Genomic DNA, 27,100 nt, shown 5'->3' with positions numbered 1-27,100 from the left:
ATGACAAATATGACGAAATACTTTACACTGATTTAGCATGATGATACGAATCACTTCGCAGTATTTTGTAATAGAAATATATTTGATTTTGATAAGTCTAAGGAAAATAATTCAAGATGGCGTAATGTCACTTTTATTAGAAGGATTAAAAAAATAAAATCAGATTTTTTTCAATAATATTCTTTAATATTGGGTCATTTTATATTTACGCAGACTGCTTTTTCATACTTCAGTTTTTTTCATATGGATTTTTGAGGTTAAAATTCTGTGTAAATATAAGATGACCCAATATTATTCTCTTTTAACAAATATTAATTACAATGGAATTAAAATTCTCAAAAATCTTTTTTTTTTAATGTTTAAAAGAACTGTCAAAATCGTAAAACTTTTCTAAATTCACGTTCATTCCAATGTGAATAAATTAGATATTTTTTTGTCAGAATCGAACGCAAAAGTTCTGTAAAACATCATAAAACATCTTTCAGCAGCTTAAAACACTTTTCTGACGTTTTTTTTTGATAAAGAAAACACAACGCTGACGTCACTGTTGGATTTTTTAAACAAATTTTCCAGCTTTCACAGCTAATCTCAGTTAGGAACGGGAAGTCTCTTTGCTGAATTCTTATTCTTTGATAATTCATATATGATGCAGATTATTTTGACGAATAAGGGGTGTTCCCATACAGATACGAGTAAACTCCTTTGACTCACTGAATACACAGAGGTCCTTTAAGGGTTAATTTCTATACCAAATTCTGTTTTTCTCTATAATATTTTCGATTGAATTTGGAGGATTATTTATTCTCGGATCAAGGAAATCTTTTTTATTCTCAATTTCCATTCCTATAGCCCTCAGGGAATCCTCAATGTCCTTGGCTCCAACGAATTGTTTTAATTGTTATAATGCTCTTCCTTGCGTCATGAATTAAATTTACAAAGTGAATTTTAACTTACCGAGAGCCTCCCACTGGCCATGGGGATGATTTCGTCCTCATCAGCGTCAGCCCCATCGTCCTCAATACTCGGAGCTGCTCCCATTTCAGCACTCTGGAACTTCCGACTTTTTGTTTTGCAACACAGCCGCGCTAAGTTCACTGTCTCACTGCACCCTTATGGTGATGTCTCATAGCCCAGGAAATGTTCATTTTCTTTACTACTTTCCTGCCAAACACTCCATTTTTCCACCCTTGGTTATCCACCATACAAAACACTCGCAAAATGCAAAAAAATTCGATCAATAAACACGATGCACGAGCCCTATTTGTGGGTGCTGTGACACTAAAATTCACAAATCCTTTCCGTAGCACCGTCCACGGGATCAAAGGATACGCCTAATTGTGGCAAATCCTCACTGTGGAATGTGGTGTGCACTTCCGGGAAAAGGGATTCTCCAGCTGACATCCGGCCCAGAAACGCGGAGGGCTGTCTTCCGAACATCCAACGAAGGCTGTTGCTCGCAAATGTTCGGATGGATTTTGCGCCATCTGCAACAAGTGGGGAATTTAGCACTTTTTCACCACTTTGTTTTCATTTTGGGAAAATTGTATCAATTTTTGTGAATTTTCTTCTTATTTGGATTTAATTGTGTGTGATTTCACCTGGAAAATGTCCACATTCAATACGTGGAGATTCCCAGTTCTATTTGGTGGCTTCCTTGCATTTGCAGCTGTTGGTTTTAACTATCGGTTCGTAATGAATCCGGAAGATCTAATTCCTTTCATATTTTTATTTAGATTTCCTTTTTAAACATTCTCTACATCCTTTTTCAGAGAAAAACTCTTCCCGGACATTGAGCAACAGCGTGAAGCACTCTACAATGAAGATAAAGAAGGGTTGAAGCTAATAAAAGAGACAATAGCGGAGGCGAAAATGAAGAAAACATCTTGAGGATATTTTTTTTCTTTGTATTCACTGCATTTCTATAGAATTTAATAAAACATCTCTCCGTGATTAATCTTTGTGGACACGGGCTGCACGGGGATCATCTGAGCGCATTATAACATAATCCATTTTGTACCGACGATTGTCCCCATCTTTCTTCTCATACCGGTACAGGGCAACACCCGTGAAGACAATCCCAAGGAGACCAATAAAACAGCTACCCATTACTTCGGGGATTTCATGGCAACCCTGCCGGAAGAGCCCCACAAGACCTCGTCCGTACGGAGAGACAGACATAACCTAGGATAAATTACATAACACAGTGAAAATACAACAAAACTGGCAATTTTCTGGATTTTCTTACTGCTGATTAATTTATTAAGATGTTTATGAAGATTCTCAACTGAAATTAGCTTAGTTTTCTCAGTGGAAATTGCAGAAAATGTTGTTTTTGTGGAATTTTCTCAGAGAAGTCGTCACAAAACAAAACAAACACCTTATCGACTTCAGCGCCACAAGCGGCAAATTTTGCTTCTTGGATCTACAAATTTTTCAAAATGTATTTTTTTTCTAAAAGTTTCATTTGAATCGTACAGCAAAGTCAAAGAAAACCATTCAATATTTTTCATTTTCCCATTTTCTATTAGAAAATTAAGTGAAAATCAAAGTAAAACTGTAAACAAGTGAGTGGTGAGTTTGAAAAAAAAAACTCCGCGCCAACTCAAATTTTGACATTTCTTTTGTCAATTGTCAAATAAGAAAGTGAAGAGAAAAAGTTTCCTATCATGCATTCTTATCAAAATGGCAATATTTAGAGTGCTTGTGCCCAGATACTCTTCTGTTGTATATCGTGGAAGGTTCTACAGCTCAATGTCTGAATTAGTAAGTATTGAAATTAGTGGAATTTGCTGTATTTTGACCAATTTTCTTGCAACCTCATTGTGCTGGATTCTTGCCACCTTGAAGGTGCTCCATGTTGGCCCCTGGAGAAATTTTCTAACATACATGCAGAGCATGAATTTTCATTGATTCTCTGTATTTCTTCTTATTTCTGGGTACAGCGTGGTCTTGTTTTGGGTGCTTACGCCTCTGAGAATGATAAAGTCAACAAATTGACACCCTACGCGCAGAAATTCAACGATCAAGTGACATCCGGAAAGCTTCTGGAGCAAATTAATGTGTAAGTACCACAAAAAATTTCTCATTTCTTACTCATTTGATTAGAATTATTCATCTTAGAGATTTTTAGTACGTTCATTTATGTAAGGATTAGCATTTTTCGCGTTTCCCTGTAAGGATATTCAAGGATTTTGTCTTGAAGATTCTTCTCGTCCTTTTTCACATTCCCGGAAACACCAGAAAAGACCTAAGTTTCATATTTATGAAAAATAAAGGAAGGAATTAAGAAAAAGTCCTTTATAGAGAGATTTCAGGAAGAAATAACTCAAAGAAATAAAAAAGAAAACCAAGAGAATTCAGAAGAATTTGCTAAATTCTTTTCATCTTTAAAAAAAAGAAGATTTTGTATAAAAACAGTAGCAATTTACTAAATATTTAATTTCTAAATAATCTTATTTGTTATAAGATTAATGTTCTGGGGTAGAAATAAACATAAATTACATAACTCTGTCTAATCTTTCGAACCTCTTGAAGTATTCAAGAGTTTTCAAGGGGCAAACAGCTGTTGAAATGATAGACTTTATAGTAAATTTGTGATTACAATATTCTGTTAAAAAGAATCCTAAAAACATCTTGTTTAAAGTCAATATTCTATATTTAGTCCTTATATGGGAGTCTTTCAATTTCATGATGACATAAAGAATATTTATCTCAATTTTCAAGGAATTTCAATGCCTTGAAAATCCTTTTGGAATAGCATTCAAAAGCCACAGAGACATCAATGCAATACCAGGAATTTTCTGAATGAAATATTGGGAGCAATTTTGGACAAAATAAAATATATTTTGTCTTTTGTGAAGTCTACAAAAGACATTTTATGAAGAGCAATTTTGAATAAAATATCTTTTTGGAGACTTTTGATACGTTTTGTCCGTTTTGTCGCCTTTTGTGACGTGTTTTTTCTTTCGAGTGGAGAGTTTAGAGATGAAAAAAATAAGAAGAAGATAACCTTCCTATTAGGTTATGTTTACGATTGGGGCAATTGGACAATCTGAACTGAATCAATTTTTAGGGAAATTCAAATCAAGCATGCGTGTAGTCTATTAGGTACCCCAAGGATGTTGGGAAGACAAAAAAAAACATCTGGCTTTTAGCTCACCAGTTCGATTTTCATTAGGCCAAGGAAATATTAATGAGTCACTCTGATATGATTATTTTACATGAATTGATTGACTCATATTTATTGCATTAATTAGCCCTACATATTTCGGTTTTGCACATAAAAACTCGCATCGGGAACATAGGGAACGGATCTCTGACCCAAAATCCTGATTATATAGAGTTAGAATTTGTCAGCGATCTCCCAAATTTTTGCCGGAAAGACACAGAAATTCTCCAAAACATTTTTGCCCAACACCGCGAAAAGGGAAAATGGACACAGCCAAATTGGCTGAATTTCATATCATTCCACAAATTCCCTTTGCACAAAGCTTCACAATTAACCGAAATTGCATTATTGTCCATTGCTATTTCAAGAAACATGATAGAAAACTTATAAAAAATGCAACGCGTAAACACCAGTTTGACAAAAGATTTTGATTTTATAAAAGCACCTCGACGAGATGCTTGTAAAACACAAAATATTTCTTGTATAATGTATAAATTATTTTGTGCAAAATTACAATTCTCCTGTAAAAATCTTTTGTGGAGACGTTCTCACAAGATTGTCAAAAGTTTGACACAAAAAATCTTTTGTCTTTTGTCTAAAATTGCATTAAACGTCAAAATTTTTCAGTTTTTCAAAATATTTCACCTTTTATTGTACCTAAAATTGCAAAAATTTCTTTTGTGGAGAGATTGACAAAAGTTTTAGAAAAATATTTTGTGCAAAATTACATTTAATGTCAAAATATTTTGTATTTTCAAAATATTTTGTCTTTTATTTTGTCCAATATTGCTCCCATTATTTTTTTTCCTTCTTCTTCTGACGCTGTTTTTCCAGGGACTTTTCACACAGAAAATCCCCCATGGTCGTTATAACTTTTCACATATACTTTGAAAAGCTTTTTTCTATTGAATTTCTCCTTTGAAAGGATTAAAGTGGTGAAATGTATTTCAGATAATTATTATAAAGTAGTTATTTCAGGAAACCTCATAAAAACTATTCAACAGTAAACGAAAAAGGAGTCTATTCATTTTTTTCGTGCTCTATCCTTATTCAATGAATTACTCTAAATTAAACAAAATCTCATAACGATTCAAGGAAATTCTTTTTAACTATGTTCCATTATTGGGGGAAAAAGAAGGAATTTTTCGTTTAAAGAAACAACGGTCCTTTAATTTTTCCCATTGATTGGAGAGAATATTCTTTTTTCTTTTGTCAGAAAGATGTTTAGCTTGTTTCATTTGATCAGAAAATTATTTATTTTGTCTAGAAAAATATCTCATTTGTTCAAGAAATTGAGGAAGTTGTTAATTTAGTAAAGAAAAAAACATAAAATCAGAAGTCATTTCATTTGGTTAGAAATGGTTAGAAAAGAAGAAAAATCCTTGCCTTTTGGTCAGAAAATCACTTTAATTGGCCAGAAAATATTCTTTATTTTAATCAGGAAATGATTAAAATAATTAATAATAGCCAGAAAAAACGCTTCATTTGGTCAGAAAAAAAATTAATTTCGTCAGTAAATATTTTATTTTATCAAGCTTTAACGTTGTATTGATTTGTCGAGTAATTGAATTAGAATTTAATAAGGAAAAATGGTTTTATATGGGAAAAATCCGAATCTTTATCGGACAATCCAATATTTGGTCAGGAAGTTAAGTTTTTGTAATCAGACAAAAATTTTTTTGGTAAGAATTGAGATTGATTCGTATGATTGAATATGGTCAAGACACAAACAAATATGAATAGACTCCTCCTCCTTAGGCTTGGATTCATTTAACCCTCCGTATACTGTGACCAAAACACTTACGCGCATTACTATTGGGGTAGGTGAGCGACCCCATAGAATTTTTCGCAATAAAAGCAAATTATTTCGTTCAACTAAGCTTTAATAGACTCCTTGGTTCTCCCTAAGAAGTCTTTTGTTCATTTTAGAACACAAAAATAAATTTTAAATGGATTTTTTGATGTTTTTTGTAATGATTTTTTGGAGGTTAGAATCTTCTAGAAAGAGACAAAGAGTGACAATGGAAGAAAACTGGAATAAAGACCGTTACACCAATTTTTGAATTTTTTTACAATAAACATTCATTGACTTTTCGGGTATACATGAACCCTTCATCAGGCCTTTTGACAGCAAAATAACAGATTTTTTAAAGAATAAAATAAATAAAAATTCATCAATTTCACACAGCTGTTTGCCTCTTATATTTGAGAGCTTCTTATTAGCTCTTCACTTGAGATTAGGCAATGACATTTTTACGACTCCTTGGGCAAATTCTGCTCGAAGCCTACCCCCCCCCCCCACCCAATTTGTGGCTTGATAAGAAAGCCACGCACTTGATATCTCTTGTCAACTTTGCCGGGGACTATTCAATATACCACAGACGGAAACTTTTTTGTTGTTATTAAATTCTCTTTAAATACAATTTCTTGCTTTCGTTGACCTGAAACAAATTTTTTGCCCGAGAGATTTTTTTCTTAATTTGTAGATAATTTTTTTTGTTTGTTTGAATTTATTTCTTTCTCGCTAATCTCTTTCGTGGTTTGTCTTTTATTGTAAATATTTAATTTGATTGAAGAAGAAGAAAAAGAAATGATTAAATTAAAAGAAAAATGACAGAAAAATATCTCAGAATGGCATTTTTTGTTTCAGATCGACTTCAAATTGAAAGCAAAATTAAAAAAAAGAAAGAAAAATTGAGCGAAAGAAAAACGAGAAGCAATTGAAAGAAAATAAAAAGGGAAAATCAAAGAGAATTTTGGGAGGTGCTTTGAAAAAAAAAAGAGAAAAGAAAAAAATGTCCCGACGTGGGATTGTGGATGCAATGGCGGATTCCGGAAGTGGCGGAAGTGGTGCATCGCGACGTCTTACAGCATTGAGTGGGATTACGTCGACGGTGGAGGAGAAGAATAGTGATTTACTTTGCCCAATTTGCTTTGAAATGATCACCGAAGCGCATATTACTAAATGTGGGCACACCTTTTGCTATCAGTGCATCGTGAAGAGTATTGAGAGTACCAAAAGATGCCCAAAGTGTTGCTTTGCCCTGCCCACGCAGGAGTTAATCTTCCCGAATTTCCTTCTCAATGAATTGGTAACGAAGCAACGTCTCCGGATGGCGACAAATGAGCAACTTGTTGGTGATACAGCGGGGAAGGATGGGAATAAGTTGAAGGATCTCATTGCGAGGGATTCACAGAATCTCTCACTGTCCGATGTTGATGTTATGTTGGAAATTCTTTCGCATCGACGACAAATTCTCGAAACGGAAACGTGTGTGGCACAGAATAGGCTACTCTATGAATTCCTGAGGCATCTAATGAAGCAGAAAGAGGAGCAAAAGGCACAAATTGCCAAGGAGATGGAGCTAATTTCGCGGGATTTGCATGAAGTTGAATGTATTCTCAAGGAGAGGAAGGGTATTTTGATATCGGGTGAGGAAGCTGCTGCGGCGGAAGGGAATGAGGGTGAAGAGAAGGCAGAGGAGGAGGAGCCAATGGGTGGGAATGAAGGGGAGAAGCAACAAGTTCCGGAATTACCAACGGTGGAGGAGGAGAAGGAAGACCCAGGGGCTGATGGATTTAATACCTTCAACACGGATATTACGTCAACTTTCACCATCCGGAAGCGTCGTATGCACACGTATTTTGATGATTTTGTCAATTGCTACTTCCAAGCACGTGGGCAGGATCTCTATTTTAGCAATCCCACCACACAGGATGACACAATGCGTCTCTCCGTCTCCTCTCGGCGTGGCCTCGATGCCTTCCGGGAGAGCCTGGTTAAATTCTCCCGATACAGCTCGTGCAAGACTCTCGCCACTCTTGGGTACTCGTCTGACCTGTCAAATGGGTCAATTGTGTCGGGAATTGAATTTGACAAGGATAATGAATATTTTGCCATTGCCGGTGTAACGAAACGCATCAAAGTCTATGACTATCTTGCTGTTATACGTGATGTGGTGGACATACACTATCCCGTTGTGGAGATGGTGTCAAACAGTAAGATTTCCTGTGTTGTCTGGAATTCCTATCATAAGAATATTCTCGCATCAAGTGACTACGATGGCACTGTAACCATTTGGGATGCAGTTACGGGGCAGAGGACAAAAGTTTTTCAGGAGCACGATAAGAGGTGTTGGAGTGTGGATTTCAATAATGTCGATTCACGCCTTGTGGCATCCGGTTCGGATGATGGTCGCATGAAATTGTGGTCCCTCCTGGCGAATAATTCTGTCGCCACATTGGATACAAAAGCAAATATTTGCTGTGTTAAATTCAATCCCAAAAGTTCGTGTCACATTGCCTTCGGTTCAGCTGATCACTGTGTCCACTACTACGATCTGAGGCACACAACAAAGCCCCTGTGTGTCTTCACGGGGCACCAAAAGGCCGTGTCGTATGTGAAATTTCTCAATGAACAAGAAATTGTCTCAGCCAGTACGGATAGTCGTCTAAGGTTGTGGAATGTTAATTCCCCACCATATTCCATACGTTCCTACGTGGGGCATATGAATGAGAAGAATTTCGTTGGGCTCGCCACAGATGGGGAGTACATTGCATGTGGGAGTGAAGATATTTCCCTCTATGTGTACTACAAGGGACTCCCAAAGCCACTGTTTAGCATGAAAATCGATCGTCCGAGTAGTGTTGATCAATCTGGATCGGATCTCAATGAATTCGTCTCAGCCGTCTGCTGGCGGAAGCAATGCAACGTGATGGTGGTGGCCAATAGTAGGGGTATTGTGAAGATCCTCGAGCTTGTCTAGTTTCCATCTAGTATCTCCTGAATTTAATGGGGTAATCATTTGTAGACATTTTCTTTTTTTAATTTGACAGAAGTAATATAGAATTGAAGAGCATTTTGAAGAAATTCGTTTAAATTTCATTTGACAGCACTATTTTTGACAATTGTATTTTGACAGTGACAGCTTTTGTCAAAGTGACACAATTAACTTGTCTAGAAGTTTTAATAAAATAAATGAATTTGAGATAAATGAATGAAATGAAATGAAATGGAATGAAAAATTAAATATTTGAATTTAATTTCAATTGACAGCATTTTTGAGGTATTTTGACAGTGACAGTATACGTCAAATTGACACTATTGACTTATTGTATTAATTGGATAAGTTCTGCAGTATATCAAATTCAAAAGAAAATTTATGAGATAAATTGAATATTAAAAAAAATCATTAAATTCTGTTTATGACATTATATTTTAACAGTAGTGATGACGTCTGAATTATAATTAGGTATTCTTTATTTCAATATTTTAATTAAAGTATAAAACTGAATATTTAAAGAAATTAGTTGAACTATCTTAGACTTTTTGACACATGATATTTTTGACAATCTTGGTATTGACAGTTCTTGACAGTTTGGGTTATTTTTACTAATCTTTAAATGAGATAAAGTATGTATATTGAAAAATTCATTTGGAATATATAGTGCTACTATAGATCACTGTATCTCTTGCATATAATAAACTATATTCATTCATTTGGTCAAAATATTTTTTTTTGTTTTGACATTTAATTACATTCTCTGTCACTTTGACATAGGCTGTCAATGTCGCACAAATCAAATTACGTCAAAAGGAAACTGTCAAAAATAAATAGAGAACTATGAATAAAGAGAAATGCACAAAAAATTGTTGCAAATTCCTATAAAAATGAAAAACCTGTGTAAAATCTTGTAGAGATTTTTCTTCTTGTGATAGAAACAAAGCCGCTTCCTTCATTGTTCATGGTGTATACAATAATAAATGTCTATCCTGCCAAAAGGGAAGCCTAATTTCAATAGGAATTTAGGTTTCTCACTAATAGGAGTTTATCCTTGGAATTTTGAAATTATTATTTCTTCAAAAGAGAAATAATGAATAAATTGAACAAAATAGAAAGTCATAAAGTATTTAAAAAGAACATCATTTTAGTAGTTATTGAAGAAAAAAAAATAGAAAATAACCACAACTTTTCTTTAGCACAAAAATACGTTTTTTTTTTAAAGATTTTCATGAAAATCTTTTCTTTTAATCGGGTTTGTCTTACAAAAGTCTTGGAATAAATCTTCTATGAACTTTAAGTTTTTAGTCAAGACACATTGCAGTCCTTAGTACTAAAAAGAATTGACAGATCCTCACATTAAGTTCAACTTTTACTTAATCTTGTGGTCTCAGAAAAGAAGAAAGTTGCAAAAAAATATTCAGACAATCAATTTTTTTAATTTTTCATGCAATTAGTGTCTTGGCTATGTGGTCTAAAATTGTACTAATTTTAGACTATTCAAATCTTTTAATTCTTTTTGCACATGAAACCAAGAAATAGACTTTATTTTCACGAGTAAAAAACAAAAGATTTTCAACAGAATCATCCAAAAATAACATTTCAATCTATGAAAATATAATTTTAAAAAAAATTAGAAAATAGAGCAATAGAAAATTCAGAATTGAGCTTTAAAAATAAATTGCATGCTGTTTTAACCTCTTTCGTGTGCCAAACATTCTGAAATGAAAATTTCTACCCCTAAAAAACTTTGAAAAAAATTGTTTGGTGCTAAAAAAAAGTAATAAAGAAAAAAATTAATGGTCCTTTGCCACGTAGTTGAAAAGTATGTGTTAGAATAAGAACAAAAAAAAATAAATAAAACACCGAGTTAACAGATTAAAAGTTTACTGAAAGAAGAATTGAAGAAAAATCTAATAAAAATATATTTTTGTGTGAATTTAAAAAAGTAGATTTAGAAGGAAATAAAGAAAAAAACAAATTTATTGTTGCTCTGAGATGAAAAGTCTCTATATAAGTTCTAAAAAAAAAAAACAAAAGGAATGAAAAACCTGTATAAATGTTTGTAGATCATGAAAAAACGTCTTTCATTTTAACTTGATATTTATGTGATCTTCATGCGATCAGTTGAGTTTCTCGAAAGTATGATCATCAACGATTCTGTAGTTGGTTTTACGGAAGTTGAGGATATCGCTGCGAATGAGAGCGCAAATTTCGGTATGAAGCACCGCAAGGACTGGCGGAAGGGGTTTGATGTCGGCAATTCGGGCGAGATCCTCAAAATACTTCCCTTGATCTGCTCCCATGAAGTGAGCCTTTCGCAAACTTATTCCCTTCTTTAGGCGTCGCGTGATCTCGTACTTTTCACTTGCAAACATCTCCTCCTTCGGCGGGAGTTCCTTTGCACCTGTAATAAACTTCAGAGCAAAGCGCACCTGAAGATCCATCATTTGTTGCGCAATGACAAAATTACAGATCCCAATGAAGGCCATTGTTGGGCGATTTATATTGAGGCAGTGCTGATAGAGGGGTGACAAGTAATTTGACTCCACGGATACGCCACAGTCAACCGAGATGAAGGGAAAGGTGAATTTGTATCCTGTACAGTATGCAATGATGGTGAACTTCTCACTTGTACCATCACTAAAGACAGCCCCGTCTTCCGTTAAGCGCACCACATCAGCGCATTTTTGCACAACATGCGCCGGAAAGGGAACATTTGGTGGTTCCTGCCAGTGATGGCACTGCACAACGTATTCCGCAACCTTTGCTGCGTCCTTCGTGAAGTCCATCCCACTGGGACCGGCACCAATTACAAGGACACGTTCTCCGGCAAAAATCTCCTTAGAACGGTAGTCATGGCTGTGAATTTGTCGGCCACGAAAGAGCTTTCTGCCTGGGTAGTTGGGATACGATGGGGTACTGTAGTGACCATTGCAAATGAAGATTGCATCGAAAATTGTCGTTGTGTACTTATCTTCGACTAGATCCCTTACAAGCACCTCCCACTGTGATTCCCCATGGGGATGCACACGAACGACATTGTGTTGGAATTTTATGTGCTTCCTAGGAAATCCAAAAAAATAAAATTTTACGATTTTACTGCATTTTAGTACATGTACTAAAATTAGTACTTGTGCTAAATTTACTAATCATGCATGGGACTTTAACAAAATTTACGTTACAGCCATTGCAGCGTATTCAGTTCTTAATTTATACTATATTTTAGTACTTGTACAAAAATATAGAACATATGCTAAATCTATCCACTTATTCTAACCCTGTAGCGATCTTTAGCGAAATTCACTTTACAACATTATCTAGTTATTGCATTATTAATTTGTACTAAATTTTATAACATTCACTAAATAATAGTGCAGGATCTAAATGTCTTTAATTCCTAAAACTATATTTATTAAAAAGAATTTGCACTATTTGTTTAGTACCTACTTGCACATAGTTGAATATTATTTTTTTTATCTTATTCTAAAGTTGTAGGTACTAAATTGTTCTAAAATATTGTCCTTAAAAAATCTTATTGATTTGATTTTTTCTCAATTTACTACAAAACACTAAAACCTGTACTAAAGCAATATTATTTCGAGAAAATTAAGAAAAAAAAACGTGGAAAAATATTTAATCCTTAAATTTGGTTTAGTACAGAAGTTAATTATTAAAAGAGAAAAATTCCAAATAACATGTATACGTATATTTAGTGTTAATTAATTGAGCAAACAAAGAGAAGCAACGACACTGACCTCAGGTTAAAATGATCAGCGTATTCGTGATGAAATTTGAGAATTCTCTCAGCTGGGAGGAATGAAGTTTCATCGCCTACGATGGGAAAATCCGGAAAGCCCATAATTTCCCTGGGAAGGTTGGTCATGAGGCCACGATACATGGATGAATGGATGTCAAGTCCGTGCTTATCTTTGCCCACATCATCGCGGTACACCCATGTCCCACCAATTTGATCCGTTTGTTCGTACACAGTTACCTCAAGACCCGCTTCGAGGCTGTGCTTTGCTGCACATAGCCCACCACTTCCGGCCCCAATCACTGCCACCTTCATCATGTCACCACCACTGAGGTACCCGGAAGACTGCCTGTGGTGTCCCAGAAAATCTTGTCAACTCATCCACGAATGTCAAAGCCAATCTCTCGTTCCAGGAACGTATTCAGTGAGGCAAAGAAATTCTCTCCTTATCTTGCTTATTTTGCTTTCTAATGTTACATCCACAAATGTGTTAAAAGCAACAGAAACCAATTCGCTTCTGAGCTCAGCAGGAGACAGAGAAGTAAAATTACAAATACAGAAAAAAAATTCACATAAAGATTATGGCTATGAGCGCGTGATAATGGCCTTACAATGAGAGAGGGGAGATTTAATCTGGAGTAAAAATATGTAGACTTATTTATCTATTAGTTTGAAGTAGGTTTGAAATAAAAATATGATGACTTTATGGAAATACATAATTCTGGTTTAGCGTGAAGAAAATACTTTTATTTAATCTTTAAAAGGTGAAAATTTATCAAAAATATCATTTTTCTGGTTTTAAAGAAAGGAGTTTTGCTTAATTAGGACGTTAAGTTTTTAGTACAAATTTTAGTACAAGTAAATACTGACTGGAAAATTTTAAAGATTTCTTAAATTAGACTGAAATCAAAAAAGTTATTTTGAATAAAGAATAATGAATTAAAAAAAATAATCATTAACATAAGTAATCCGTGATCTTGTTCTAAACTAACAAAAAAGAGCGCCAGTTCTATTTCTTTTAAGAAAATTCTTAAAAATAAAATGATGAGTTTATCGATATTTTTAAAGTAAAGTTTTCTAATATTCAAGACCGTTCATTACTACAAATTAAAATGTGTACTAAAATATAAATGATTAGTGGGTAATCCATTATTGTACTAAAACAAACTTCAATGTTGGATCAAATTCATTATATACTCAATAACAATTTTTCCTAAAGCTTAAAAATTAATCGAGAACAATAAATTAAAAATTTCTTTAGTGTTGTACTAAAAATTGCAATATGTATACTAAAGTTTTCAATACTGTACTAGAAATATTAATATTGGATCAGATTCATTATTTAATATTTTTCTTCCTTCAAGATCCATTTAAAATGAATGGAAACAAGAATTTTCGTCTATATATTGTACTAAAATTTATACTAAATTATAATCTATTTCACGCAAAAATCCATTTTAATATAGAAAATTTAAAAAAATAATTAAATGATTAGAATATTAGATAATAATTTAGTACACGCCTTTACAGTGCTGGTCCTCTGAAGGTAGGTCAAACGCGTATTTTGTGGAACACCAGCCCCAAGTATCCGGTGGTTGCTGTAGCAGGATTGGGTGATGCAGCCTCGTGGGATATTCTCGATGGGCTTGATGGGGTGCGTGAGAATGTGAGAATTGCCGCTGGGGCGGGTGTTAAGGTGTTGGCGGCTGAGAAGGTAGCCCAGGTGGAAGTGGAAGACTTCAATGGGCAGGCCGAGGCAGCAGCTGAGGGTGCCACATTGGCGGCATATCGTTTCCAAGAGTACAAGAAACTCGAAGCACGCAAGACCGTGGCCCAGGTGAGCCTGGCGCCGGATGCTAGTGGGGCGGAGGACTTTAAGCGTGGCGTAACGACGGCCAAGGCACAAAATTGGAGTCGTTTGCTCATGGAGACTCCGGCAAATCTCATGACACCGACTATTTTTGCCCAAGAGGTACAAAAGAAGCTCACCCCGTTGGGTGTTGAGGTTGTGCCGCATGATCGTGAATGGGCACGTGGTTTGGGCATGGAATCCTTCCTGTCTGTGTCAAAGGGAAGCGACGAGCCGCCGGTGTTCCTGGAGATGACCTACAATGGTGCCGGTGGGGATCAGAAGCCCATTTGCTTGGTTGGCAAGGGTATTACGTTCGATAGTGGCGGCATTAGCATCAAATCTGCGGCAAAAATGGATGAAATGCGCGCCGATATGGGTGGTGGAAGTGTTGTGGTTGGTACAATTGCTGCCCTTGCTGAGCTTGGGGCGAAGATCAATGTTAAAGGGCTTGTGCCACTGTGTGAAAACCTCCCCAATGGGCGTGCCAATAAGCCCGGAGATGTGGTACGTGCCATGAATGGAAAATCCATTTGCATTGACAATACAGACGCTGAGGGTCGTCTCATTCTTTGTGACGCCATTTGTTATGCTGAGCGCTTCAATCCGCGCTACATTGTGGACCTAGCTACCCTAACTGGTGCCATTCGTGTTGCCCTTGGATTCTGCGTTACAGGAGCTTTCAGCACCTGTGATCAGCTCTTTGGGCATCTATCGAGTGCTGGATCTAAAACTGGTGAGTTACTAGCGCGGCCATTGCAGTCTATGTTTTTTTCTATGTTTTAAGACTGCGGTGGACGAAGACGAAGTATTGGTTTGTCCAATATTTAGACGGATTTCTAACCTAAGATATTCACATAAATTCAGTACAATTTTGATTTTCTATCTCATTGAATGTAATGTTAAAAATGTTAGGTTAGAATCCGGATAAATAATAGAAAACGGAAAAAGACTCAGAGGACAAAAAATTGTTCAATTAAAGGTGATCGCGTGTGGCGTATGCCGATCTACAAGCACTACAACACCAACATGACCGACTACTCAGGCTACGACATCAACAACCTGGGAAAGGTGTCCGGGGCAGGATCGTGCACAGCTGCTGCATTTTTGCGTGAATTTGTGCCGAAGAATGTTCCGTGGATGCATTTAGATATTGCCGGAGTGATGAATGGATGCGACGATCAGCCATATCTCGTGGAGAAGGGCATGACGGGACGTCCCGTGCGTACAATGGTTGAGTTCATCTACCGCGAAGCTGGCCTATAAAATTCTACACAACACCACACACCGAAGATGGGAGAAGCTACCTCAAGTTCATTCAGAGTTAAAGAAAAAAAGTTTTCCGTGTGCCATGCCCCAAAGATATTTCTCCTTGTGCCCCAGTGAGCCCTTCCTCGTCATTAACGTTTTCCTCCCACAAAGGTAAGCAATTTTGTCGCATTTCCTATGCCATTTTGTAGAGAAAGAAAAAGATAGTGTCATAGTAAAAAAAACATAGATTTTCTTTTCACCTGTATTTTGTTTGTTTTCTTGCATTTTATATTTTTATTATTTCAATACAGTGGAAATGGTTTTATTTTGTTTATGATGAAATTAAAGATTTTTTTGTCTTGAAATGGTTTCTTTTTTTTTTCAATTAAAAAAAGAGCCGGATCAAACTTGCGAAGCACCCATAAAGGACGCCGAGAAATGTTAGGTTAGGAATTCAATTTAATTTTCTTTATATTTGCTGTGGAAAATTAATCCAAGAAAATGTGAGAATAAAAGTTTGTGTCTTTGAAGAGTCTATTTACTTTTGGTTGTGTCCTAATGTTAGTCAGGCGTTCGAAATATTATCTAATAGAAAACTTTTAAAAAGCGTTTTGAAATCTTAAAAAAATAAAAATAACAATTTTTAACCCGAGAAAAACCGCGCATCTATTGCATATCTTTATGGCTGATATTTAAATAAATGCAGCATAAGCGTCATTGCTTCAGTTGTTTTGTTTTTTATTGAAAAAATACAAGTTTAATTTAAATTGTGATGAATACTTAAAATTAAAATATTTCTAATCTAATCAAATTGGAAAAATAGGTTTGCTAAAAAATTTTAGAGTTTTCAGAATCTGACATGGATCGGTTAAATGCATAAAGCATAAGCTTAAAATCTGGAGTCGTTCTCGTGGTTCTCGTAAAATTGTAATTTAAAGCATTTAAGCTTATGCTCCATCTGATTTATAGGAAAAATTACAATGTTGCAAAAAGAACCTAATTTAATTCTATCCAACTCATTCTAATGAAATTTTGAAATTTGACTTTTCTTCAGTATTTTTCGGTTGATAAAATTTTTGGTTCATTGTAACCCTTTCGCGTCCAACGTGAAACATAAAAACATTGAAACACGCGCTCTTTTATCCAAATATTTATTCTACAAACGAACTCAGAGGATATTTTTTAGGTAAAATGTCTCCTTAGACTTCTGCGTGAATTTCACGTATTGCTTACTAGGAAAAACAATATTGCATTCATAAAAAAATGGGAAAATAAATTGTTTCATGTATGGGTCAACGTATGACCCAAAACACGCGAAAGGGTTAATACTTTGTTGTAGCATAAAGATGAATAAACTCCTTGACAATTTTCATCGAAAAAAAAAAACTTTAATCTTGCAAAAAATGATATTTAGATTTGAAATAAAACAATTTTTTTAAATCAATTTTATGTGCTTCGCAAGGTTTTTTTTGGAATGTATGTAAATTCCCATCATCATGAGCTTATACAGAGATAGAATGAGGAGGATTCTTTGAGAAATGGAATGTTTTTCTCTGTTTTATGTTATTTATGGATCTTCAAGTTTTTTTTGTCACTCGCAAAGTGGCGTCAAAATGAGCGGGGTTGGTCGCTTCACAGCGGATTTACGTTGAATCCTTCGTTTTTTTTTTGTTTCTTGCCTTGAATTTTGCTGTATAAGGAGTTACATTTAACGTTTATACACATGCAACATCTAATTTAAGAGTAATTACTATGGGTCCGTGTTTTGCCAAAGGGTAGCGAATTTGTTCTTCTTTCGTTAATTAATTAATTTAAAAAACTTCAGAAAAAATGCAAAATTAACTAAAAAATAAACTTAAAATCTAAAAATTATTAAATTAATTTTTCTTGAGATCATAATTTTGATTTTTTGTGTGAAAATATTTAAGAAATGTGTTAAAAATCAAATAAATCAAAAGACGGCAATGAAAGTAATGTCTGTACTAAATTTAGTACTAAAAAAAATAAGAGAAATAAACAAAAAAATGTAGGTTTCGCTCTCTCCTAGGACAATGGACTGCCGTGAAACTCGGGGGCGCCTCTCCCTCTGCCTCTTCCGCGTCCTCTGCCACGGCCGCGCCCCCTCCCCCGCCCCCGTCACCTCCTTGCATCCCCCATTCCCACCAGGTCTGCAAAAACAATTAATTTTACACAAAAAGACCATAAAATTAAAATGAGAAGCTTCTCACCTATGTTGCTGGTGGTCTTCTCCAAGTACGCCAGAGGGCCTTGCAGGACATTTGGTGCTTGATTGAAGGCACCACGCGATGGAACAGGTCCACCCTGTTGCATGTACATTTGCGGAGCACCAACCTATAAAAGCCACAGAGGAAGAAATGCCTTTGAAATGTACCACAGGGTGTGTACTAAAAGGAATTTTAATTTCATCTCATCCACCTTTTAGCTATTTGAGGAAAAATATTGAATTTTAATCAAAGTAGCTTTTTTTTATGAGAAAATCTCTCATTTACGAAATGAAAGAGACAAAAATCATAATTATGACGTCACTGTTCACATTTTTGCATAAATCTTTGCTTATATATTTGATTGTATTTTATTCTTTTTTTGCTTCTCTACAAAATTTCGTGTATTTTACAATTTATTTCCTCGAATGATAGGTTTTCGCTGATTAAAAGCGAAAAGTTATTTTTTCCAAAATAGATCCTTTTTTTTCTAAAAAAAATCGTTTTTTTTTAGGTTTCTATGAACGTTACTTAACCTAAAAAAGTAATTTTAAAAAATATCCTTGATTTAACGAAATTTTACCATATTACATTAGTCATTAAATGCTTTGCAAAAGTCATTTACTAAAAACAAAAAAACCTTTACTAATATTAGGCAAGGCTGATATAAAAAAAAAAAGCTCTGGAGATTCATAAAAAATAAAATTTTTGCCGTAAATCGTTTGCCTCTATCTACCATAGAAGCGGAGATATTTAAGTTTGACAAGCAAAAGTTCAAAAACTAAAGATTCAAAATGGCGGACATAACATTTTTATAAATTCTATCAGTGTAAGAGCGCTGTAAGATCAAAAGACCAGAAAAAAAAGAAATTCTCAGCAGAAAAATTAGGATTTTCAAGGCACATTCCTCAACTTTCCATAAGCAGCAATTTTAAAATAAAAGGCATTTTGTGTGTGCAATAAAATACTTTCTATTTAATTTACTCTTACAAGAAACATAACCTCAAAATGACAATAAAAAATCACCACTACTTGAAGCAAAAATAATAAAAGTCTTACAAGAAATTGAAAATTTAATAATCTAATTAATTAATTACAAAATAAACTGTGTCTAATTTGTGTATGAATAACAAAAAATAGAGAAAAATGGGAAACTTTAATTAAAAACATTCAATCCATCGCGGTATCCATTCGTCCATGTTGAAATGTTCGCAACTAACGTTTTACTAATTTGTTGAAAGACTGCAAAAGAAAATTACAACAAAAAAATAAAATAAAAAAGCACTGCAAACACTTAAAAAAATAAATTTGATAAAATGGTTGGTGCGTTGAGAAAATCGTGCATTAAAAAATTCAAAAGATCTTTTTGAAAAAAAGAATAGGGGAGGACGGGGTAATTTGGCCACTTTGGCGGTTTTTGGGATATATCAAGCAAGTATGGTAGTATGAAGAAAACCAAATAGCCCTATTTTGTAGGAAATTTTCCGGCCTACAACTTCCCCATATAACACTTTTCTCTATCTCGATGAAAAATGGGTGAATTTTTCATTTTCCTGGACCCTTAGCTTAGTGTCCAAATTACCCCGAGCACGGGTAATTTGGACACTTTGGCGCACAAATTATTAAACATGAAAATTTTTGGACAATAAAAAAATTTTATTTTTTCGATTATTTTTTTGGAAGATAGGATATTTATCTAAGATTCATTTCCAGTAATTTGCCAGATAAAAATATTTAACAGAGCCTCAAACTTTAACATTTTCTGAACCATAAACGAGCATAAACTCAAAAAGGCCATTTTTCAAATTATCCTAAATTTCTTTTTCTAGCTTAAATCTTTTGTCGTACTTTGCTTACAATCTTTAAGAAAACATTAAAAGGCACAACCACAATGTATATCTTAAATGTGCGTCGGAAAATGTGCCGGAAAAACTCAAGTGACCAAATTACCCCACTCCAATTTTCTAGATAAAACCATTTCCACAGGATAATCTGTTTGAGATATCGGAAAATGGATGTCACTATCGTGTTTATGAGGGATCAATGACCCTTAATGGCTTAAAAGTTAATTTTTAAGTGTTAAAATTTTTTCGAAAATGACGAATTTCCAAAATGCCAAAAGCACTTGAAAAAGTGAAAAAATGATTTTTCTTAAACAAAAGAAAATCCAATGATCGGATTTTCCCCAAACTTGGTACGATTGAATATTTCTATGGGGAGTATAAACTGTAGAGAAATGGATTTTCTAGCATTTACCATACTTGAGATATTGCCATAAATGACTTTGCCAAAGTGGCCAAATTACCCCGTCTTCCCCTAGAAAGAGATTTGTTTGAAAATCACCTGCATTTGCATTTGCTGCATCTGCTGCTGTTGCATGTACTGCTGTGCCTGAAGTGATGCCTTTCAAATTTACGTTTTTTTTATGTTTATTTTTGGATTTTCGAACACAAACACACAGAATTATTCAATTATTTTTTTTTTAGAAAGAATATTAGTTAGTAAATAGATTTTAAAAAAACGAGCAGAATTAGTAAAGGAAAAGCTTTATTCCACAAATTTTAATTTTTTCCTTGAATATTTGACAGATGCTAGGTGACAGGTGCCACTTTGACGTCTGTCAGTAATGGAATAATTGCCAAAACTAAAATGTTACAGAAAACTAAACCAAAAAAAGGGGTTTTAACACAAAAGAAAATAAAGGAAATAGTTAAAATTAAGAATTATAACCTCAAACTAAGAACAACAATAAAAAAAAATTAAGGAATGAGGATGAGGGTGACACAAGAGAGGGAAAATAATTAATAAATAATAAAATTCACCTGCATTGATCCTGGCATTCCTGGGAGTCCCATGGCACCTGGTGGGCCCTGGGGGAGAACACCACCACCTGCGGGACCACCAATGGGCCCACCAGGTGCACCCCCGCCCATCATTGGTCCCGCAGCACCCGCCCCCGGCATATTCCTCATATCAGTCGTACCCTGCATCCCCCCTGAGCCCTGAGCTGGCATCTGTCACAGAAAAAAATAAAAGAAAAACAATTTTCAGTTAAATAATCTTACCTAACAAATTTTTTCCTGTCCGCCATTTTGATTTTTTTAAGTTGTTTTTTTTTTAATATAAAATAATCAATTGTTAAAATTAGCGTTAATTGCGGGCATTTGCAGGATTTTAGAAAACCTTTAATTTGAGCTGATTCATAAATAACAAACAAAATCGATCAATTACAATACTACTCTACCTCAAACAAAACCCGACGAGCAAATGAGTTTGAAACTTTGCCGAATGCTTGATTTTTTTTAGAAGAGAGTTATAATTTTTTTAACGAATTTTGATGCAGAAAATTGAAAACTTGGCCATCTTGGATTCAATCTATTGAAATTGTCCTGACCAGGAGAAGGGAAATAGCAAAATAAAACAAATCTTTCGGATCCCACCCTTTGTGTCCACACTCACGGGCTGTTGATCCATTAGGAGGGATTTCCACTGATCAATCTTCTCATAGTGCTTCCGGATGAGCTCATCTTTGCGCTGAATCTCATACCGCAAATCCAGATTCTCCTCCTTGAGCACCAATTCGGGCTTCAGCACTGACAGCAGGAAGCGCTTCTGCAGAAAGAACGCCTCCATCTGTCGTGCTAGATGGATGAATTTTGTGGTGGTCTGATCGACTTCTAGCTTGAGGGCATCCTTATCCATCTCCGTTGCGGGTTCCTCCTTGGCCAACGCATGCAGGCACGCCTTTTTTCCATGAGGAAAAATGAAAAGGAAAATGGCAACCTGAAGGCCCCTTTGTGCTATGGGGGATGACTTTCCACCCATCTAGACATACCTGGAAAGACTCCTCGAACTCATCGAGCAGATTTCCGTTTCCGTTGGACGATGAGGCCATTATTTATCACATATTTCTCGTAAAAAAAGTTTGATAAGTTGCGTCGCCGGGAAGACACGAAAAATTTATTATTTTCAACCAACTCAGCCTGAAGTTTTTCTTTTCTGATTGACACACACCGGAAAAATGCGTCAAGTACTTCAGCCAATGTTGTACAGTACAACTATTTATTAACGCATTGGCTGATTTAGTCAACGATTAATGATCAGTTTTTGCAAAAACTTCACGTTGATGCGATTTTTGTTGTTTTCTCCTTCACACACACCCTAAAAAATTTCCTCTTGCGAATGATTTTCCCCATTTTTGGGGCTATTTTCCGCCTTTTCCACAATGTCGGACAATAAAACGAAAGTCGAAAAGCTCGCAGAAGGGAAGAAGAAGGTAAACTTCCGCTTTAATCTGTGATTTTCTTGCTGCAGTGAAAAATTCTATTGACATTTGTCGTCCACGTCAGAGATTTTTTTCTCTAGAGCGCCCCAAAAAACGAAGGAATTTCCTGTTAAATAATTGTTTATTCACTCTTGCAGCTCAAGAAGTTCCAATCGAAGCATAAGAAGCCAAAGGAGGAGGATGACAAGGGATCCATTGAGCAATTGAGTACAACTTCGGAAAATGGAGCTGAGGCAGGTGCTGAAGAAGCCGCGGAAGTTCCTGCTGAGACCTTCCCACCGGCTTCTTCAGTGTTTCAGAGTGCGGAAGTGAGTGTACTGGACAATTTGGGGCAAATTGTGATGCATGAGGAAGGGCAAGTGAAGAATTTAACTATTCCGGAAGCTCATGAGCGACGACGGACTCCACCACATCATGAGAGCCTCAAGGATGAATTGTTTTCCCTGCTGCAGAATGAGAAGACTCACTGTGAGGTGCTGGAGGAGCGCTTGAAGGAGCAATGTGGGGAAATTGAGGAACTTCGATGGGAACTCCAATCAATTCGTGCTGATTCCGGGGATGTGGCGCATCTCCGGGAACAGCTGCAGGGTCACATGCAAACTCTGGGCATTCTAGTGGGTGAGAAAGCTGAGCTAACGGCAACACTCACCACCATGCAGGCGGCTGTGCGTGAAAGGAATCAGGAAGTTGAGGAGTTGCAGGCAAAGTTGAGCGCATCACGGCATCAGGTGCAGGATATGCGAGTGGAAATGGCACAAATGAGGGAATCTCTGGGGAAATTCGAGCACACCCAGCAGCATCTCTGTGCTGAGAATGAGACAGCACGCGAGAGGATTCAGCATCTCTCGGGGAAGTGTGAGGATTTGACGGAAGAACTCGGTGAGATGAAGCAGAAGCTCCTTGTGAAGGGGAAGGAGTGCACAGCACTCACGGAGGAGCTGCGAAAGAGGGATTCAGACCTAGCATTGGCACAGCTACGAGTGGAGCAACTCTCAGCTGGTGACACCCATGCGGCAGATGCCAAAATTGAGGGCGCAGCCCAGCAACGGGGTGTGTTGGAGCATCAGGTGCGTGAGTTGTTGACACAGCTGGAGAAGATGACGCAGGAACGCGATCAGGCGGCCACGCAGTACCAAAACTACGTGACACAGCTCAATCGGGAGACAACAACGCTCGCACAGAAGCTCCAGGAGACGGTGCAGGAGCGGGATTTGCTGGCAAAGCGTGAGGATGAGCTAATGCGGCACATGGGGGAGCTTGAGAGGCAACTTCAGGCACAAATCGCTCAGCCAAAGGGGCAGCAGAATCCCCCACAAGAGCAGGAGAGAGAGGATGATGGTGCAGTGAAGAAATTGCAGGAAAATCTCCGGGAATTGCTGAAGGAGAATGAAATTCTCAAGGTAAGTTATCAATTTTACAACAACCGCTTATTTAGTCGACGAAAACTTTCCGGAAACTTTGCAGAAGTCACTGAGCGCAGCCGAAGCGAGTAGTTTGAAGCTTCAAACGGTGCTGGAGGAGAAGATGAGTCAAATGGGGGAGATGGAGATGAAGGTGGAACGCCTGGAGGCATCCTACGTTGATCCATCGTCCCTCAGTGCAACGCTGGAGAGTGAGAAGGTGGCAGCAGCACGTGCTGTGGCGCAAAATGTTGAGCTGAAGGCACAACTGGAGGAGATGCAGCGTGCCTATGTGCAGATGACGCACGACAAGGCAGAGCTGATGGATAAGCTGCAATCGGAGCAGCATCTTGGGCGTGAGATGCGTGGCAAGGTGGATGGGTGGGAGGTGGAGGTAGTTGGGCTGCGGGAGAAGCTTCACTTCAAGGACGAAGAGATGATGAGGCTGTCACATGAGAATTCCGAACTGGAGAAGAGAACATTGCTGCAGAGTCAGGAGCTTGATCGGCTGCGACACTGTGAGATGGGTCAGCAAACAAGTAGTGTCCTTCAGATTGAGATACAGCGGCAAAAGGAGGAGATTTCACTCCTTCAGGGGATTATTAGGAAGCTCGAGGAAGGTGCAAAAGAATCCCCGGACAATGAAGATGTTTCCGGAGAAGATAAAACACCCCAAGAAGGCAAAGAAGCCATAGAAGAAGCTGACGTACATCCAGCACAGGAGGTGACAGAGAATGGGATAAAGGAAAACATTCTACCAACGGAGGAAGCAATGTTGCGATTGGAAGAACGCTTCCGGCGTACAATGGATGACATTGCCGAGTTGACGGAGGAGAAGCAACGTCTTGAGCATCTTGTGACACAGCTACAGGGTGAAACGGAGACAATTGGTGAATATGTAACGCTGTACCAGACACAGAGGCAAATCCTGAAGCAGCGTGAAATTGAGAAGGATGTTCAGGTGCAACGAATTGCCGCCGATAGGGAGGAGATGAAGCAGAAACTCATTGAGTTGAATGGTTTAGTGGAATTATTGCTGCGACAGAAGAATATTGACATTCCCACGGTACCCATGGAGGTGAATGGGGATGCCCAAGAGGTGCCACAACACCTTTCCGGAACACCCAAAGATGATAACAATCAGCAATGGGCTGAGTTGAGCCATTCCGGGGAGACTGCTGAGAAGATTCTAAATCTCCTCACGGAAATTAAGACAAATAACCTCAATACGAGCAATCTTGTCGTTCCCTCCGGCGTTGTTCATCACTGCTCCTGCTGTTCCGGAAAACTAATAACGGTGTAGATTATAATTATGTATATTTATTCATTCGCTTCTAAAGCAAGTCGGTGTTCAATCGCCCCCCAAATAAACGAGCGTGCTGTATTTTTTATCATGATTTTGGGTTTGATTTTCCCCACTTCCGGAACTTCCTAACCTCTTTTTTCTCGTGGAAAATTTTCCCGCGTCCGATGAAAAATTTTCAGCGCAAACCTCGTGTTTTGAAAGTTTCGTCCTCGATTTCGTCGACTTCTTCCGGTGATATTTTGAATCTTTGTGCACTTCCTGTGTATTTTTAGGTGGTACATTGTACCCACAGTGCTTCCAGAATGGCTCAGGAGGAACAATTTGATATTTATGGCGATCTCAATGATTTTGATGCATCTGTTAAGCTGAAAGAAGTAAAATTCTAACCTCACTTTTCTATCACAGCAAAAGGATTTTCCTCAATTCCTCTGGATTTTCTCGAATTTTCTAGGTGACTGCAGAGCTGGAAGCACTCAAGGAGAAACAGAAGGAAATTGTGAAGCAAATGGAAGCTCTGGAGGCTGTAAATAGGCATACAAAGATTGTAAATGCAACAATGAAGAAGAATTTCTATGCTCTCCTGAACACAGCCAAGGCGGAAGTGACGAGGAAGGATGGAAATATCGCAAAGTTGAGACAGGAGAAGGATAATGTGCTGTTCAGGAGGGATAGGAAGCTTGGGAAGGTGTCAAAGAGTACACAAACTGACGGTAGATGGGAAGATAGAATGAAAGAAAATAGAGAGCACCGGAAGTATAACCATGATCGCTTCAGAGATCGGCTGCACAACGATGAGACACCAATTGGGCGCAAAAGATACAATGACAGATATGAAAGAGAGTTCGATTCTTATGCCAAGAGGAGAAGAAGTCGCTCCAGGAGTCTGTCTCGTGGAAGGAAATTCCACAAGGAAGAGAATCTGCGCCAGGAGAGAAAATCCAGAGAAATGAGTGTTAATAGGGAAGTTTCAAGAGTTCAAGAAGAAAAGACTTCCAAACTAGAAAAAGCTCAGAAAATTGAGAGAAAATCCCGTCAGGAAAGGAATTCCAGGGAAAAGACTGAGAAAAAGGAAGTTCAGGAGACAATTGTTGCTAAAGACAAGCCTTCAAAATCAGACTGTCAGAAAATTGAGGAAAAATTACGAAAAGAAAGAAAATCTCGAGAAAATAGTGAGAAGAAGGAAGTTCCGGAAGCAATTGCTAAAGAAGACAAGCCTTCCGAAGCAGAAGTCCAAGGAATTGAGATAAAGTTACCCACGGCGGAGAGGAAAGAGGAAAAGGCAGATGAAGAGAGCTTGAAGCATAAAGCAGAAGAAGCAGGAAGTCAGGAGATTTCACAGGAAATTATTGATAAGTCTTGTCAGGAAATAAAATCCACTGAAAAGAGTTTGGAGGAGACAATTCCGAGAGTTCAGGAGCAAAGTTCCAAAAGCGAAAAGACTTCAAAAGCTTCAACATCAGAAGAAGTTCAGGAAATTGAGAAAAAATCGCTTCCGGAAAGAGAATCCTTTGAGAAGAACAAATGCAATAAGGATCAGGAAGTTCAGGAGCAAATTACCGCGGCGGAGAATCTTAAAAGTCCCGTCAATTCGAAAGATCTTCCGCCCTGTCCCCCTGACGAGAAGGAAGTTCAGCCAATTCCGGAAGAAGCCATCAAGGTGGAAGAACAGAAAAATCAACAGGAAGTCATGGAAGAGGGACAAATAGAAAATACTCCAAAGAAAAATGAGAGAATCTACCAGGAAGCACGCGAGGAAACAGTTACTGCTGTTCAGAATATCCTCCAATTAAACGGAGAGGTTCCTCCTGTGCCTCTTATGCCACCTCTACCTCCTGAAAATACACCGGAAAAGCCACCACCTCTGCCACCCATACCTCCGGAACCGCCGAGCGATGAAACAGTGCCAAAAAGCCTTAAAGATACTGGAAATCCCGAACCAAGTGCCACGCAATCTCCGAATCTTAATCTTGGGAAAACTAATTATTCCATGGAAACGGACAATCAGGGAGTTGTAACGGTTTTTATAAAAAGGAAGAAGCGCAAATTGAAATAAAAATCCTTGAAATTGTCACAAATCCTGG

General features: G+C 37.0%; 8 protein-coding genes and 1 long non-coding RNA gene across 13 annotated transcripts in view; 5 read left to right on the top strand and 4 right to left on the bottom strand.

The window, feature by feature from the left end:
- LOC129796298 (monocarboxylate transporter 14) overlaps positions 1-1,465 on the bottom strand; it is a 35,577-nt gene extending 34,112 nt beyond the window's left edge. Inside the window, exon 1 of one of the 2 annotated variants that reach the window (XM_055838082.1) lies at positions 955-1,465. In XM_055838082.1, the coding sequence (XP_055694057.1) occupies positions 955-1,038 (84 nt within the window). In that variant the 5' untranslated portion in view covers positions 1,039-1,465. The remainder of the gene's footprint in view (positions 1-954) is intronic. The other variant, XM_055838088.1, reaches the window with a different exon arrangement.
- Positions 1,466-1,529: 64 nt separating this feature from the next.
- LOC129796333 (uncharacterized) lies at positions 1,530-1,954 on the top strand. Its single transcript, XR_008751213.1, has 2 exons — positions 1,530-1,685; positions 1,770-1,954. It is a non-coding gene; the product is annotated as an uncharacterized LOC129796333 (long non-coding RNA).
- On the bottom strand, positions 1,891-2,400 carry LOC129796329 (uncharacterized). The gene is made up of 2 exons (XM_055838153.1): positions 2,246-2,400; positions 1,891-2,181 (listed from the first exon to the last, which is right to left on the bottom strand). Exon 2 carries the CDS (start codon positions 2,176-2,178, stop codon positions 1,951-1,953), a length of 228 nt encoding a protein of 75 aa, XP_055694128.1. The 5' UTR covers positions 2,179-2,181; positions 2,246-2,400; the 3' UTR covers positions 1,891-1,950.
- Positions 2,401-2,945: 545 nt separating this feature from the next.
- LOC129796303 (E3 ubiquitin-protein ligase COP1-like) lies at positions 2,946-9,038 on the top strand. Its single transcript, XM_055838101.1, has 2 exons — positions 2,946-3,061; positions 6,819-9,038. Exon 2 carries the CDS (start codon positions 6,964-6,966, stop codon positions 8,932-8,934), a length of 1,971 nt encoding a protein of 656 aa, XP_055694076.1. The 5' UTR covers positions 2,946-3,061; positions 6,819-6,963; the 3' UTR covers positions 8,935-9,038.
- Positions 9,039-10,819: 1,781 nt separating this feature from the next.
- On the bottom strand, positions 10,820-13,147 carry LOC129796311 (senecionine N-oxygenase-like). Its single transcript, XM_055838129.1, has 2 exons — positions 12,708-13,147; positions 10,820-12,015 (listed from the first exon to the last, which is right to left on the bottom strand). Exons 1-2 carry the CDS (start codon positions 13,022-13,024, stop codon positions 11,073-11,075), a joined length of 1,260 nt encoding a protein of 419 aa, XP_055694104.1. The 5' UTR covers positions 13,025-13,147; the 3' UTR covers positions 10,820-11,072.
- On the top strand, positions 13,023-15,821 carry LOC129794512 (cytosol aminopeptidase-like). Its single transcript, XM_055835265.1, has 3 exons — positions 13,023-13,130; positions 14,253-15,291; positions 15,538-15,821. The coding sequence occupies exons 1-3, from the start codon at positions 13,023-13,025 to the stop codon at positions 15,819-15,821; spliced, it is 1,431 nt and encodes a 476-aa protein (XP_055691240.1).
- A 233-nt stretch (positions 15,822-16,054) lies between these two features.
- Positions 16,055-22,056, bottom strand: LOC129796323 (mediator of RNA polymerase II transcription subunit 28). 4 transcript variants are annotated; one of them, XM_055838142.1, is made up of 5 exons: positions 21,864-22,056; positions 21,488-21,772; positions 20,851-21,042; positions 18,035-18,158; positions 16,055-17,974 (listed from the first exon to the last, which is right to left on the bottom strand). In XM_055838142.1, the coding sequence occupies exons 1-5, from the start codon at positions 21,921-21,923 to the stop codon at positions 17,943-17,945; spliced, it is 693 nt and encodes a 230-aa protein (XP_055694117.1). In that variant the 5' UTR covers positions 21,924-22,056; the 3' UTR covers positions 16,055-17,942. The 4 variants fall into 4 exon arrangements, with proteins under 4 accessions (XP_055694117.1, XP_055694118.1, XP_055694119.1 ...); XM_055838143.1 differs by lacking the exons at positions 16,055-17,974; positions 18,035-18,158 and adding exons at positions 19,084-19,270; positions 20,372-20,431 and having other exon boundaries at positions 21,864-22,054; XM_055838144.1 differs by lacking the exons at positions 16,055-17,974; positions 18,035-18,158 and adding exons at positions 19,084-19,270; positions 20,372-20,419 and having other exon boundaries at positions 21,864-22,054.
- A 70-nt stretch (positions 22,057-22,126) lies between these two features.
- Positions 22,127-25,110, top strand: LOC129796297 (golgin subfamily A member 2). The gene is made up of 3 exons (XM_055838080.1): positions 22,127-22,304; positions 22,451-23,713; positions 23,778-25,110. Exons 1-3 carry the CDS (start codon positions 22,254-22,256, stop codon positions 25,014-25,016), a joined length of 2,553 nt encoding a protein of 850 aa, XP_055694055.1. The 5' UTR covers positions 22,127-22,253; the 3' UTR covers positions 25,017-25,110.
- A 74-nt stretch (positions 25,111-25,184) lies between these two features.
- LOC129796305 (uncharacterized protein DDB_G0284459) lies at positions 25,185-27,094 on the top strand. Its single transcript, XM_055838116.1, has 2 exons — positions 25,185-25,393; positions 25,471-27,094. The coding sequence occupies exons 1-2, from the start codon at positions 25,322-25,324 to the stop codon at positions 27,070-27,072; spliced, it is 1,674 nt and encodes a 557-aa protein (XP_055694091.1). The 5' UTR covers positions 25,185-25,321; the 3' UTR covers positions 27,073-27,094.
- The last annotated feature ends 6 nt before the right edge of the window (positions 27,095-27,100 follow it).

This window comes from Lutzomyia longipalpis, chromosome 4 (genome assembly GCF_024334085.1).
Source record: "Lutzomyia longipalpis isolate SR_M1_2022 chromosome 4, ASM2433408v1".
NCBI classification, from domain to species: domain Eukaryota; kingdom Metazoa; phylum Arthropoda; class Insecta; order Diptera; family Psychodidae; genus Lutzomyia; species Lutzomyia longipalpis.
This window is presented reverse-complemented; position numbering and strand designations above follow the sequence as displayed.

What these genes read in the sequence shown, in the direction of transcription:
- LOC129796329 (XM_055838153.1), bottom strand. Translation starts at nt 2,178, where the DNA reads ATGTCTGTCTCTCCGTACGGACGAGGTCTTGTGGGGCTCTTCCGGCAG.
- LOC129796303 (XM_055838101.1), top strand. Translation starts at nt 6,964, where the DNA reads ATGTCCCGACGTGGGATTGTGGATGCAATGGCGGATTCCGGAAGTGGC.
- LOC129794512 (XM_055835265.1), top strand. Translation starts at nt 13,023, where the DNA reads ATGTCACCACCACTGAGGTACCCGGAAGACTGCCTGTGGTGTCCCAGA. An exon ending in TCGTTCCAGGAACGTATTCA is followed by an intron (nt 13,131 to 14,252) that starts GTGAGGCAAAGA and finishes GGTCCTCTGAAG; the next exon opens with GTAGGTCAAACGCGTATTTT. An exon ending in GAGTGCTGGATCTAAAACTG is followed by an intron (nt 15,292 to 15,537) that starts GTGAGTTACTAG and finishes GTTCAATTAAAG; the next exon opens with GTGATCGCGTGTGGCGTATG.
- LOC129796311 (XM_055838129.1), bottom strand. Translation starts at nt 13,024, where the DNA reads ATGATGAAGGTGGCAGTGATTGGGGCCGGAAGTGGTGGGCTATGTGCA. An exon ending in GCTGATCATTTTAACCTGAG is followed by an intron (nt 12,016 to 12,707) that starts GTCAGTGTCGTT and finishes TGGATTTCCTAG; the next exon opens with GAAGCACATAAAATTCCAAC.
- LOC129796323 (XM_055838142.1), bottom strand. Translation starts at nt 21,923, where the DNA reads ATGGCCTCATCGTCCAACGGAAACGGAAATCTGCTCGATGAGTTCGAG. An exon ending in TCCTAATGGATCAACAGCCC is followed by an intron (nt 21,043 to 21,487) that starts GTGAGTGTGGAC and finishes TTTCTGTGACAG; the next exon opens with ATGCCAGCTCAGGGCTCAGG. An exon ending in GAAGACCACCAGCAACATAG is followed by an intron (nt 17,975 to 18,034) that starts GTGAGAAGCTTC and finishes TTGTTTTTGCAG; the next exon opens with ACCTGGTGGGAATGGGGGAT.
- LOC129796297 (XM_055838080.1), top strand. Translation starts at nt 22,254, where the DNA reads ATGTCGGACAATAAAACGAAAGTCGAAAAGCTCGCAGAAGGGAAGAAG. An exon ending in TCGCAGAAGGGAAGAAGAAG is followed by an intron (nt 22,305 to 22,450) that starts GTAAACTTCCGC and finishes TCACTCTTGCAG; the next exon opens with CTCAAGAAGTTCCAATCGAA. An exon ending in AGGAGAATGAAATTCTCAAG is followed by an intron (nt 23,714 to 23,777) that starts GTAAGTTATCAA and finishes GAAACTTTGCAG; the next exon opens with AAGTCACTGAGCGCAGCCGA.
- LOC129796305 (XM_055838116.1), top strand. Translation starts at nt 25,322, where the DNA reads ATGGCTCAGGAGGAACAATTTGATATTTATGGCGATCTCAATGATTTT. An exon ending in CATCTGTTAAGCTGAAAGAA is followed by an intron (nt 25,394 to 25,470) that starts GTAAAATTCTAA and finishes CGAATTTTCTAG; the next exon opens with GTGACTGCAGAGCTGGAAGC.